Genomic DNA, 13,108 nt, shown 5'->3' on the forward strand with positions numbered 1-13,108 from the left:
ATGGTTGAGATTTTCAGGATGTTATAACCAGATTGTATATCAAAATCTAAAGAAAACTACATGAACTGGTTTTAGTGGTCAGTTGGTCGTGATTGGCTTGAACCTTGTCATGTTGCAGTTAATTTGCAAGTGCAACTGTTCAGATTTAGTTATGATGATTAGCTATGTTTGGTACAAATTTCCATCTTATCTTAAAACAAACAGTTATTATATTTAACTGCAACAGCTCACTAGTTCTTAAATTGGTTATATTTTGCGGCAAACGCGTTCAGATCTTAGAAAAGATAACAGTTGGTGTCACATGCTATACAATTGATCAGTGCACACTGTAAAACCTGTAGTCTATAAACTGAATTTGTAAGAATTTTCTTCATCGAACATTTTTAAATTATGTTCATGTAACCAGGTTAGTTTATTAATAGTAATTAATATTTGAGTTTAGTAATAATATTGAATGTAATTGTACTGTATGCTGGTGATGTTATCATTACAGTCTTTTGGAGGGTGTAAATGAAACAAAGACTTTTGAAATTTATTTCCCTTTATTTTAGAAGCAGCATCTTTTATAAAAACAGATCTGGAATGAGGAGTCGTGCCTCAATACAACTTTTGTAAAAGTGGAGAAAGATCATATAAAACTCATCTACAATAGGCACAGTGTTGGGTTCATTTTAAGGATGTACTTATAAAAGTTTTGTAAAAGCATTAGTTGAGTAGATCACATATTTTAACCTATTCTATAGTATGTGTGTGAGAGGGAATGAGGCACTGATAGAGACGATGCACTACTTGTGTTTAAAAGTATTCAATGGCATCCTGCTGAGATTTTGAGGTCTGGATCCCGTGCAGATGTAGGTTTTCTCCAGCGTGAGGCAGTGATTTGTGAACCCTCAGATGAACGAAGTCTCCCCCTACATCCACCTGAAGAGGGTGATAGGACACTTTAAACACACTCTCAGCTCGTATCATCGACACAATATGTAGGTTGGAACATGGCACAACGAGTTTACCTTGATAAAGTAGTTGGTCCCGGCCACAACCTGTGTGGTGTAAGATTTGGCAGTGAAAACGGTAAACTTCTTCCCAGCCTTCTCTTCTGCAGCGGGCTTGACCTGAAGCAAAATATGCAAAATTCATATTTAATGCAAATGTGGTTCATCTAAATCGGGTCCAAAAATTTGCTTCTTTAAAAAAAAAAAAAAGAAGTGTTTTTTTTCTTTCTCTTTTGATCCAGACATGCTTATATTCACCCTTGTATTATTAAATATTCTTATGCTACATTTATTTAAAATCAAATCAAAATATAGTAAAAAAAAACATCTGAAAAAGCCTTTCACAGAGTATATGAATTGCTGTGACACACCCATGTCAAATCAATGATTTATTTGTTTAATTGTGTTTGGGTGTGAGTACAGAGATTCTCACGAGTCTAGACCATGACATATAAAGTAATACATACATTACAGTACAAATAGTGCATTTTAATAAAAATATAATTTATTTTTTCTTTTGATCCAGACATGCTTGTGATATTCACTCTTACGTTATTATTCTTATGCTACATTTACATATATATATAAACAATTATTAAACTTTCAATTTTGCCTAAAGCTGATATACAGTGACAATAGTGCAAAGTTAACAAAAATGAATGTGTTACTTTGTCACAGTCTAGACTGCTTTGGGTGTGTGACGGGTGAATTACCGTGATACGCCCATCTCAAATCAACATGAAGATTAGTGACTCATTTAGGTGCTGAATCAGTATTTATAGTGTTTGGGTGGGAATATAGAGATTCTCATGAGTCTAGAGACTTTGACAAAGTAAATAATACATTCCTTTTTGTAAACTTTGCACTATTGTCATTTGTCACTTTATATCAGGTTTAGGCAAAATTGAGAGTTTAATAATGGTCTCTTTTAAGACTATTAAATTAAAGCATTCTTCAATAATACATCACACAATGCAAGTTCATTTAATATAATATAATGAAATATATAAATGAAATATGAATGTGTTTGACCGTTTATAAAATTATATTTTATATTATGTTTTACACATAACAATAACGTACACACTTCTGAATCCTAATAAATAGCTAATAATTACAACTAATACATATACATCACGTGCTTTCCCACATCAGCTGACTTACGCCATCAAAACAAAAGTAAAAGCTCCAGTCTCACCTCATCACAGATCTTCTGCACCTCTGGAGTGGCTTGCTTCACCTCGGAAGGCCCTCCAACAACCGGTTTGGTGGCCATTGCAATAATGAGTCGTTGATCGGTGTCGAGATGTAAAAAAAAGTGCTTTTTTAGACAGTCCAAAATTCCCTGACACTGCTACAGTATTTATGCTGCTTAGAAGATCATATGACTATGAGCCATCATCACCAGAATATACCATGTGTTCAGAACAGGCGGGGGGAGGATAAAAAAAAAAACTTTTATAAAACGAGGCCAAAACAGTATAATATATAACTAAATCATATATAAAGCTAATATTGTTCGTTTTTAAAGTTAAATATATTAATGAATTATAACATTGGATCTCTAATGTTTCTTTCCTCTAATCTGAGCAGACGTTCAGGAAAAAACAATTGGGGGGGCGGGACTTAGTAGCCCGGGCGTTCGCTCTGATTGGTCAAGTCCATAAGTCAAATCCGTATTTACAACTTTTACCATTTTAATTAAACAATGTAAAATTTCCCGTTTGACTGCTATTAAGATTCCGTAAAATATCCTCCAGACCAGTGCAGAAGTACAAATATAAGCGCAGAGTCACGTGGTAGGTGTTGCAATTCTCAGCGCTTTCCCGAATGGACCGACCACAGTCGTTTATGATTAAGTTACTACAAAAGGATTTGTTTTAATTGCATTTTAAGGAATGGTTTTGAACAAGTTCCATGGTTATATCAGATATTTCTAATTGAATTATTAGGTTTAATCGATTATAGTGAAACATCTCCTGGAGGAAAACAAGCTTCCTGCAATCAACGCTTTCAATGACACTCAGATCCGTGTAATCGTCTCAGGTCAAACCAATACACTGCTTTAAACTTTTTAGACTTAATTATATCTGTACAAAAGAGCACGTATCGATCTTCTCTTAGATAAGATATAGACATGAATACAGTAATGCGCGTGAGTTCAGGTGTGCGCGCTCTCGTGGCGCTCCTGCTTCTGTCTGTCTCAGCAGACCAGTGTGATAACGGAGCTGACAACTGCGATAAATGGACTAAAACATCTAACAGCCAACCTCTAAATACTGGTAAAGTATTGAGTTTTCGAAACAAAATCATTGTTGTGATATAGGCTAACACAACATCATGCACAGCAAAGCATGCGAGTTTGCACGTAGGGTCAGTGACTCATAAAAGTCAACAATAAAAGTTTAATGTTGCATCATATGAACAATCTTTGCAATAACATGTCTGATCTATGCTACCACGTTAGAAAAAAAGTCATGCTTTGGCATAAAGTCAGGGATATATAAAACAAATGCTCTGAAGTTTATATAAACACTTTACACTGACATTTCAGCAGGTACATATTGATGGCAAAATGCAGGTAATAACATGGCAATTAATGTTTAATTATCATGAACAATGTCTAAAAATAATATAGTCATAAAATGTTCTTTATTCCGATCCAGATGGTATGTTTGTGATTTTCATAATAACTATATCCTATTAATATGCTAAGTTTATTTTTGGTGAAAACAAATTAGTAGTAAAAAGCAACTTAACATTTGCAACAAACAGTTTCCCACAGTGAGTATATTGGGTTAGTTTGATGAATTACTGTGACACACGTGAAGATAACGGATCCAAGTCACTGAATCATCATAGTGTGTGTGGAAATCTAGATTCCCATGAGTCTACACACATTTTTTGATAACTCTGCACAGTTTGCACAGTTTATCAGGGTCGGGGGGCAAAATAAGGAATTTAAGAATTGGCTCGTTGAAGACTGGAGGGTCACAAAAATATTGATTTAAATATAAAGTAAACAAACTAAAAATTAACATTTCTATAGGTGGCCTAACCCTCTTGCTAGCATTGTCTAGCAAGACAATGTATATATTATAGGCTATATATTATGTATATATTGTATATATATCCTTTCTCTTTAATGGTTTAAATTAGATGAATAATTTTTTTTTAAAGGAATTATTTGACATTTACACTCACGATGGCCTGAATGACAACCATCAAGTTTAGGATCTAAATAAAGTGGTCCCATAACGTATTTAGATACAACATACACTGCCATTCAAAAGTTTTGGGTTCAGCAAGAGATTTTGTTTTAATATTTTTTTTTAATACCTTTAAGAAAGCATTAAATTGATCAAAAGTGACAATAAAGAGATTTATAATGTTTATAGATTTCTATTTCAAATTAATGCTGTTCTTTTTATTCATCAATGAATCCTAAAAAAATGTATGAACTGTTTCCCGAAAAATATCAAGCAGCACAACTGTTTTTAACACTGATAATAATAATAATACCGGTAATAGTCAGAAATGTTTCTCGAGCAGCAGATCATCATATTATAATGATTTCTGAAGGATCATGTGACACTGAAGACTGGAGTAATGATGCTGAAAATCAGCTTTGATCAATACATCAAAAAGAAAATATATTGCAGTAGTATTTCATATGTTTTTACGGTGTTTTGATCAAATAAATGCAGGTTTGGGGAGCAGAAGAGGCTTATCTATAAAACTATAATCTTACCAATACCCCCAAAAACATTTAAGTTTGAAATAAAGCATAGATATAGTTGGCACGTCACTTGAACCTTTTTTGGAGCTGCTGTAGTTCATATATCTGGATCTAAAATATCAGATATCCATTGATGAGTGTGTAATGGCTGTATCATATACAATAGATCGAACAGACTCGATATGAATGATCAGCAGTAGATTGTGGATACTCACGCGTTGTGTGTGTGTGTCAGATGGTGTGGTGACGTACGAGCAGCTGAAGCTCATGATGTCCACCGGAAGCGTCCAGCTCGTCGATGTTCGTGAACCGGATGAGCTGGAAGCAGGTTTTATTCCAGGAGCCTCCAACATTCCTTGTAAGTCACACACACACACACACACACACACACACACACACACACACACACACACACACACACACACACACACACACACACACACACACACACACACACACACACACACACACACACACACACACACACACACACACACACACACACACACTATGAGTGACAGTTCTTTTGTTGATGTAGTGGGCGAGGTGGAGCCGGCCCTCAGACTGAGCCCAGATCAGTTTAGAGAGCGCTACGGCGTCACAAAGCCTCACAGAGAAGACTCGGACTTCGTGCTGTACTGTGTGAGAGGGATACGCAGCCTCACTGCGCTGGAGACCGCAAGATCTCTGGGATACACAAGGTACACACACACACACACCTACCTACCTATCTAAATGGGGACTCTCCATAGACATAATGGTTTTTATACTGTACAAACTGTATATTCCGTCCCTTTACACTATCCCGACCCCTAAACCTATCCATCACACAACTTTTTGAATTTTCAGATTTTTCAAAAACTTTAATTACTTTATTTTTAGACCAGATGTACAAATGAGGTCATCCCTAAAGGTAGTTTTTTTTTAGATTTTGGGTTTAAATTTATCCCACAGTTTGTTGGGGGAAAAAAATTAGCAAATATGCTTTTTGTCGTGCATCATATTTTATACATCAGGCTTTTATAACTCATTGTTGCTCCCCATCGGAGGAAAACGGTGCAACATGAAAGACTTGCCAAAGCCAAAATAACTAAAAAAACGTTCTTACTTTATCCCTCTTTCCTAAACCTAACAAAAAGAAAATGCAACACACCAACCTGGCAACCTAACTGTCTTACTGACTCGAATCACACACACTGGTGACCTCTGCTGTCAGAACAGTGCAAATGCAGTGAAAACTCAACATGCAAAAAAACAAAACACCTTTTAAGCTACTAAACAATTGCAGATGTTTTATTGAAGGTGTTATCTATTAGATGCAATAATCATCATATACCATTAAATGATGAAGAGTCCTTATACGTGTCATTTTATTAAATTGTAGGGCTTGTTTTATGGAGAGTTTGGTTAATCAGACCAATAAGAGACCTCTAACTACAACTGAGTTCACAGAGGTAATTTAAATGTAAAAACATTATGACATAATGAAGCCTCGTTTACTGAAATCACGTGACTTCGGCAGTTTGATACGCGCTCTGATTCGCTGGCAAACGAGTCGCAAAGGTTTTGAAGCTTCATGAAGTGTTTCAAAAGTGCCCGTCATCACTAAACTGCCTCGCCAGAAAAGTTTACAATTAACAAAAAAGGCTCAGGCTCTTTACTTTCCCAATATTTACAATATATTTATTAGAAAGCCAAGTGAACAAATTGAGAGGGCAATCTGAAATCAGTGTCAGAAAACAGGCAAAAGTCCAAATACACCAAACAATCATTACTCACAGTCTCTAAACTCTCTTAACACATACAAACTCTTCCTCCAATGCTTCTCTCTGCTCAGAACTCAAGCTGTCTCTACAGGAAGTGATGATGTGCTTTTAAAGTACTGTGCACCAATCAGGACACAGCATTAATCAGCCTGCAGGAGCCAATCAGACGACGTTCCTACAAAGAAAAAAAACACATAAACAAACCATAGGGTCATAACACTCATTATGTATTGAGAATATGGATCTCACACTTAAGGAGGAAAAAAAAACACCTACATTTTGCAATTGCTGCTGATATTTGCATTTTGCTGCAGATGCTGATATTTATATGGGCAAAAAATAAGAGGAAATTCTGATGCTTGTAATGTAAATCAATGAGATCTTCATAACAGTACAGCAGACTATACTTACAAAACATACATATAAACATCAGTCGTCACTCTATATCTGCCAATAATATGTCTTAGTAAGATGGTATTCAAATGCTTTGTTTTTTAGTTTTATGATCAAAGCTCTGTAGTTTTAAAACATAATTCAATGCAATACTAAGATTACTGAGAGATGAACAAATAAACTTTCCTTAAAAGCCTGATGATCATATTTAAGACTCACATTTTAACATGATTTTTCTAATAAATATTGAATGGATTATCAAGTAAACCTAAACTGCTACAGTGCAGTAATTGTTCATCTTCAAATATTACTAACAATATCAAAGTTATTCTTACGTTTGCTTTATACAAATCAAAGATTTCACAGAAAAAGACGTCGTGAACCACGAGGTGAAGGGGGACGCTTGCACAATTATACTAAAAGGCCTTTTACTTGCTAAAAATAATAAACTATCAATCAGACGACAGAAGACATGTAGATCGAGTACAGCAGGGTTTTCAGCAAATTTTAGATCATGTTGATATGATTTTATGTTTTACAAATTAAATATGATATTATAGGGTTCATTTAAGAGAGTTGTTCATCTATGATTTGGTGTCCTTCACATGTCTACATTTATTTTTCCTTTGCTTTCTTACTTTTTCTATTTGTTTTGTTTTTATAGGTATACACTGTAAAAAATGTTTTACCTCCCCAAGTCAAGATATTCTAGTGACTGAATTATCTAAATTTGGTCCAAGTGAAATTCTGTAAAATAATTTCAATTAATTGTTGCAACAGTCTTTTAAATATGTCAGACTAATTGAAAAATTTAGATGTTGTCAGACACTAGAAAATTTTGACTTGGGGATGTAATTTTTTTTAAGGGGAAATGGCATCAGTATGACTGTTCTTTTATCATGTATAAATGGTTTAATGAATTTAATGCATTTGAACGATTATTACTTGAAATGTCAGGCCTGGAAGTCATTGTAATATGTAGTCAAATATGCTTTGCTCTTAATTAATTAATTGGCTAGAAAATGCTCTGCAAATATTGCTATTAAATTATTTTTTTATGACTTAAGATCCTCATCCGGTAATCAGGAAAACCTAAGTCATGTTAATTCATTGGATTCATCCTCACTCACTCACAAAAGTCCGGCATCCGTGTCTCTGTGTGTCTCTCAGGGTCCGTCATTACGCTGGAGGATTCAACGAGTGGCTTCAGCGGGAAGATCTGCGAGCAGAAAGAGTCGAGCATGAAACTTGACAACAGAGGAATGAAGTTTATTTCAGTGCCGGCAAGACTATGATTATGAATTTATATACGGCACATGACTGTTAAAATTACAGCACAGACCAAAAATGTATTCATCAAATCTCACAGATGTGTCTATATATTTTGCAAAGACTCAATAAATATAGCATTGTTTATGATACACTTTGTTTGTTTTAATGCCATATAATTTTGTCACTATAAATGGACCCAGCAACACATTAGATTATTTGATGCTCATGTATGTTTTTCTGAAATAGACGATTACACTATAAATTCATGAATGAACAGTGACCACACTGATGATGGTAGAAGAGTAATAATAACAGGGATTTATAAAATAAGTGCTGTTACTTTGCAAGAGCTTACATGAACTTTGTGGTCTGCAACCAATTCAAATTCATTTAAAAAAATCATAACCTAATTGCAATCATTTAAAATTAATATGCATGTGATATGTTGTGAGATTTGGTGACAATTTACATTGATTTTTGATTTTTAATGATTTGGAGTGAGAAATATTTATGTTCAGTTATTTCAGTATAAAAATTCACCTTTTTATACAAGTGAAGTGAATTTGGTGTTGTCCACATCTCCATATAAACACACTGACTCGGACACTGAGGGTTTGAATATTGAGTTAAATATTGAGGAATGAAACAGTTTTCAATAGTTCCTCTATACAGTATGGCAGCTCATTGTGTGTGTAAGAGCCATTTTGTCTTTATTTAAATCTTATGTAAGTGTGTGTCCAGTAGGGGTCTCTCTTTGGGTAATTGGTTGCTGAATATAGGTAGGAACCTTCCTTCAGGTGACATGTGTGACATAGAGGGAGAGAATTTGAAAACACCTTTATTACAACTTAAGTGTTTTAACATTTAGAATTTTTAAAAAAAAATAAATTACATGAATTGAGTAAAATAAAGATTGTCATCTACAACAGAGCACGTCCATAACACCAAACATCCTCAAACATGGCTTGCCTCAAACATGAAGTAGCTTTATAAAACTTAAAATCAATCAAAATTCTTGACTTCACCATAGCAACAAACATAGACACCAGATTAAATTCCTGATTCTGTTCAATTTTGTCTTTACGACTCATGTATATTGCCATTTTACTTTTGCCCAAAACAAAATTTAACAACTGACACTCTCTCTGTCGTCTCTTTGTATATTTAACACCAAAGATAAAAACTTGCATTGAAAAATCTTCATCAAAAGAATTAAACAAATTTTGTAAAACCTCAAATAAAGGTTTAAGTCTATGACAACTCATAAAAACATGAAAAACAGTCTCCCTTTGTGAGCAAAATGGGCATTCATGGCTTACATCAGGATTCAACACAGATATAAAGGCATTTACAGCAATTATACAATGTAAAAATCTCCACTGCAAATCTCCAATTTTCTTGTTTAATGGTGGCTTGTAAAAAGTTCTCCAATTTGGCTTAAAGCCTTCATCCAAACCTAACACACTTCTCCAAGGTGTATCAGTTTTTCCATGTAAAGCTTTTTTATTAAAACATTTCACACATGACTTGTACAATCTCTTGCCATTCACTTCTTCAAAGTCCATGTCCACTACTTTTTCTGATTCCAGAAAGATTCCACCATCCTCCTCTAAATTAGGTGAAACATTCAACCTTGGAAACCGATCTTTATCATTGGGAGTAATTTCCCCCTCACAATGTTTCCTGAGTAAATCAGTCTCTTCCACTGTAAGGATAGTCTGTATCTTTCGTAAAAGTTTTTCAACCACTCGAGTGGATCTAAACCCCAATTGTGTTGCCACCGCATCCACTTCAACAAGATCTGGTCCTGCCAGCCTCATTAGTTGACGAAGAGTCACCACTTTAGCCTTTATAAAGGCTTCTGTCAGTGATACTGATGCATTAGTAATGTCCAGTCTTGCACCATAAAGCAATGGCTCTTCCAGCAGCCAATGCAACGATGTGGGATTGCTTATCCTTTGGAGTTTAAAAAGCCTCCATACTTTAAAAAGATTCCGATAAAAAACTGGAAATTTCTCCACATCTAAAGTTTTGGGATCCAATAAAAATAAGGATTTGTCCAGAGTTAAACCTGCAGCAGCTCTTAAAATAGCACTTGCCACTGGTCTCCAACTTACAGACTCTGGGCCTGTCAGGAAACGTTGTATAAATTGTGCACGAAAAGTTGCTGTCCTACTTTGTAGATGCACAAGTCCTTGTCCACCTTCTTCCTTTGGTAAGTACAGGATGTTATGGATCACCCAGTGCATCCTATCCCAGAAGAAGTCTATCATCATCGATTGTATCTTAGCAAGAAAAAGTAGTGGTGGGTCAACACAAGTCAGTCGATGCCAAAGAGACGAAGCAACAAGGTTATTGATAATAAGGGTTCGACCCCTATAGGACAATATTTTCTTGATCCACTTCCATTTATCCAAGCGGCCCTTTATTTTCTCAATCATCATGTTTTAATTGAAAAGACTCATCCCCCAAATAAACTCCCAAATACTTTAACCCATCTTTTTTCCATGTCAGACCACCAGGGAGTCTGGGGGGCACTGTTGTCCACTCTCCCACTAAAACAGCTTCACTTTTTGACCAATTCACTTTTGCAGCTGATATCATTTCAAAATCATCCAAGGTTGTCATTAAAATGTTCACATCATTTTGCTCTTTTACAATTACAACAACAACATCATCATCATGAGAGAGAGAGAGAGAGAGAGAGAGAGAGAGAGAGAGAGAGAGAGAGAGAGAGAGAGAGAGAGAGAGAGAGAGAAGAGAGAGAGAGAGATTAAAATACTCATGGGTTTAAAATACACAACCATCTAAGTTCACTTTTAACTTTTAACACACTTTGTCCTAACTAGACATGACACAATAAGGCAGAAATGATAAATCTGCTCTCTCCCAGTGAACTTCATTCACACTGGCAGTGATGTAAAACTGTCCATGACAGGCAACATGAGGTTTGCAGAGTAGATCTGTGTGTCCAGCAACACTACACAGTTGAGAGAGACCTTATTCGCCAGAGAAACCAGCGCTCAGCCATCTTTATAATTTTGTGTTTTACATTTTTTTTGCTGAAGCTCTGTATATTTCTGGCATCGCTGTCGAAGAGTAATCTGCTGGTGAAGTGGGTTTACTGGTAACACTTCAGAATAATGGTCCGTCATTAATAAGTAACTATGCAGGAAGTATTGCAGGTAGTACATTAACACTTCAGCTAATAACTAATATGGAAACAAGTGTAGGATGGTGAAGAATGTAGTGTATAAGAGACCCCCCCCCCCCCCCCCATGTAATTCTGTATCAGTAGAATTTTTATTTTGTTATCTTTAATTGAAATCTCATCCCAGATGTTTTTATGTTAATACAGTATAGAAAGTTTTATACTGTAAAAATGTTACAAATGTATTAATTTAGGCATATAAACTCATAGATAGTACTGATAGGTACGAGTTAACAGCTAAGGGCATAGATATTATATAGAGACTAGATGCCCTATTGGCCGCTGGGCACTGAGAAATACAGCCGCCATCTTAAAGGGTCGTACTATTGGCTGTATTTTGTGAATTGAATATTACCAGATAATTGAGAAGGAGCAAGGATCTTTGATATTACTGAAATCGTAGCCAGCTAACGTTAGCTAGGCCACAGGTGAAATAATAATTACAAGAGCTTCTCGTTTATCAGAAACAAGCATTCAACGGCCCTGTAGTATATATATATATAAATATAGGTTATTTGTGTTTGCGCACGTGATATCAGGAAGCAATGTAATACACACATGACGGCGATGCGCGAGTGTGTGTGTGTGAGAGAGTGTGTAAGTGTGTGTGTGTCACAAATCATTATAAATAGTTTCTTCAACTTATTCAAATATCTTACTTTACTGCAACTATCTGTTTCTGCTTCTTTATTTATAGTGTGTGATTTATAAAATACCTTATATCCTACATCACATAGGCCTATTTTGATTTTGGACGTCTGGTCACTTTATATCTTATATCAGAATATTATATTACTGCTAAGCCTACTATGAATGTTAAAATACGCCGAACCATGTGTCCTGTATAGCTACATGAATGACCTTTGCAGCAAAAAACTTCGCATGAAAATCAGTTCGGTATTCCGTGAGGTAACGTTATGATTAATTAAATGCGCTGACAGCTCATTGCACATGCCATACAGATTACACTGAGTGGAGCGGGTGACCGGTCTAAGATGGCGGCCCACGGCTCGACCGCGCTATTAGCCAGAGCCGTAGAGAGAAAGAGTTGCGACACTCTTTGATGTCGCCGCTATGGCTGTCACTTGGTTCATGTAAGCCCCAATAGTTCCCAAACATGTTCTTCTATGGGACAGACAGCAGCGATAACGGAAAATATAAAATAAAACACACACCCAAGTACTTTTTCTGTTACAATATAGACAGTTGACACTTCAAAAGAGGTCGATATTTCAGAAACTTATGTTACCTCTTTAAAAACTCGTCGCGCAGCATTCACCACTCAAACTCTGCCTACACGTCACATAATGAAAAGTTAGTAAATCCCAAAAATTCTATTAAATAAAAGTTGCTATAAAGGTAGTAGCTTTCAATTCACGTCACATAATGAAACGTTAGTAGGCTACATCACAAAAATTCAATTAAATAAAAGTTGCTATAAAGGTGGTAGCGATTCATTACCGAACTAATTAGATGCTACCTTCACAGCTGGCGAAGTCACGCTAGCTAACTAGCAAGCAGGCAGTGCTAGAAAATTGGTTGAAACAACCAAGATAAAATATAAATAATTACGCTGTGCATATACAAATGAAGACCAGTATAAGCATCGCAAAGGGCCTCTGATACAATATAGACAGTTGACAATTCAAAAGAGGTCGATAATTCAGCAACTTACCTCTGGAACAACTCGACGTGCAGCAATGTAAGTGAATGGGGTCCAGCGCCCAAATGACAG

At 35.6% G+C, this 13,108-nt stretch overlaps 2 protein-coding genes across 2 annotated transcripts; one reads left to right on the forward strand and one right to left on the reverse strand.

Moving 5' to 3' along the window:
- Nucleotides 1–529: 529 nt before the first annotated feature.
- On the reverse strand, nt 530–2,326 carry cst14b.1 (cystatin 14b, tandem duplicate 1). The gene is made up of 3 exons (XM_079606568.1): nt 2,191–2,326; nt 1,011–1,112; nt 530–921 (listed from the first exon to the last, which is right to left on the reverse strand). The coding sequence occupies exons 1-3, from the start codon at nt 2,266–2,268 to the stop codon at nt 796–798; spliced, it is 306 nt and encodes a 101-aa protein (XP_079462694.1). The 5' UTR covers nt 2,269–2,326; the 3' UTR covers nt 530–795.
- Nucleotides 2,327–3,129: 803 nt separating this feature from the next.
- LOC306995202 (thiosulfate:glutathione sulfurtransferase) lies at nt 3,130–8,710 on the forward strand (the record flags this gene model as incomplete). The annotated part of the gene is made up of 4 exons (XM_079606567.1): nt 3,130–3,274; nt 4,967–5,089; nt 5,270–5,432; nt 8,061–8,710. 4 exons carry the CDS (start codon nt 3,130–3,132, stop codon nt 8,140–8,142), a joined length of 513 nt encoding a protein of 170 aa, XP_079462693.1. The 3' UTR covers nt 8,143–8,710.
- Nucleotides 8,711–13,108: the final 4,398 nt, after the last annotated feature.

Source organism: Phoxinus phoxinus (assembly GCF_949152265.1).
Source record: "Phoxinus phoxinus genome assembly, chromosome: 3".
Lineage (NCBI taxonomy): Eukaryota > Metazoa > Chordata > Actinopteri > Cypriniformes > Leuciscidae > Phoxinus > Phoxinus phoxinus.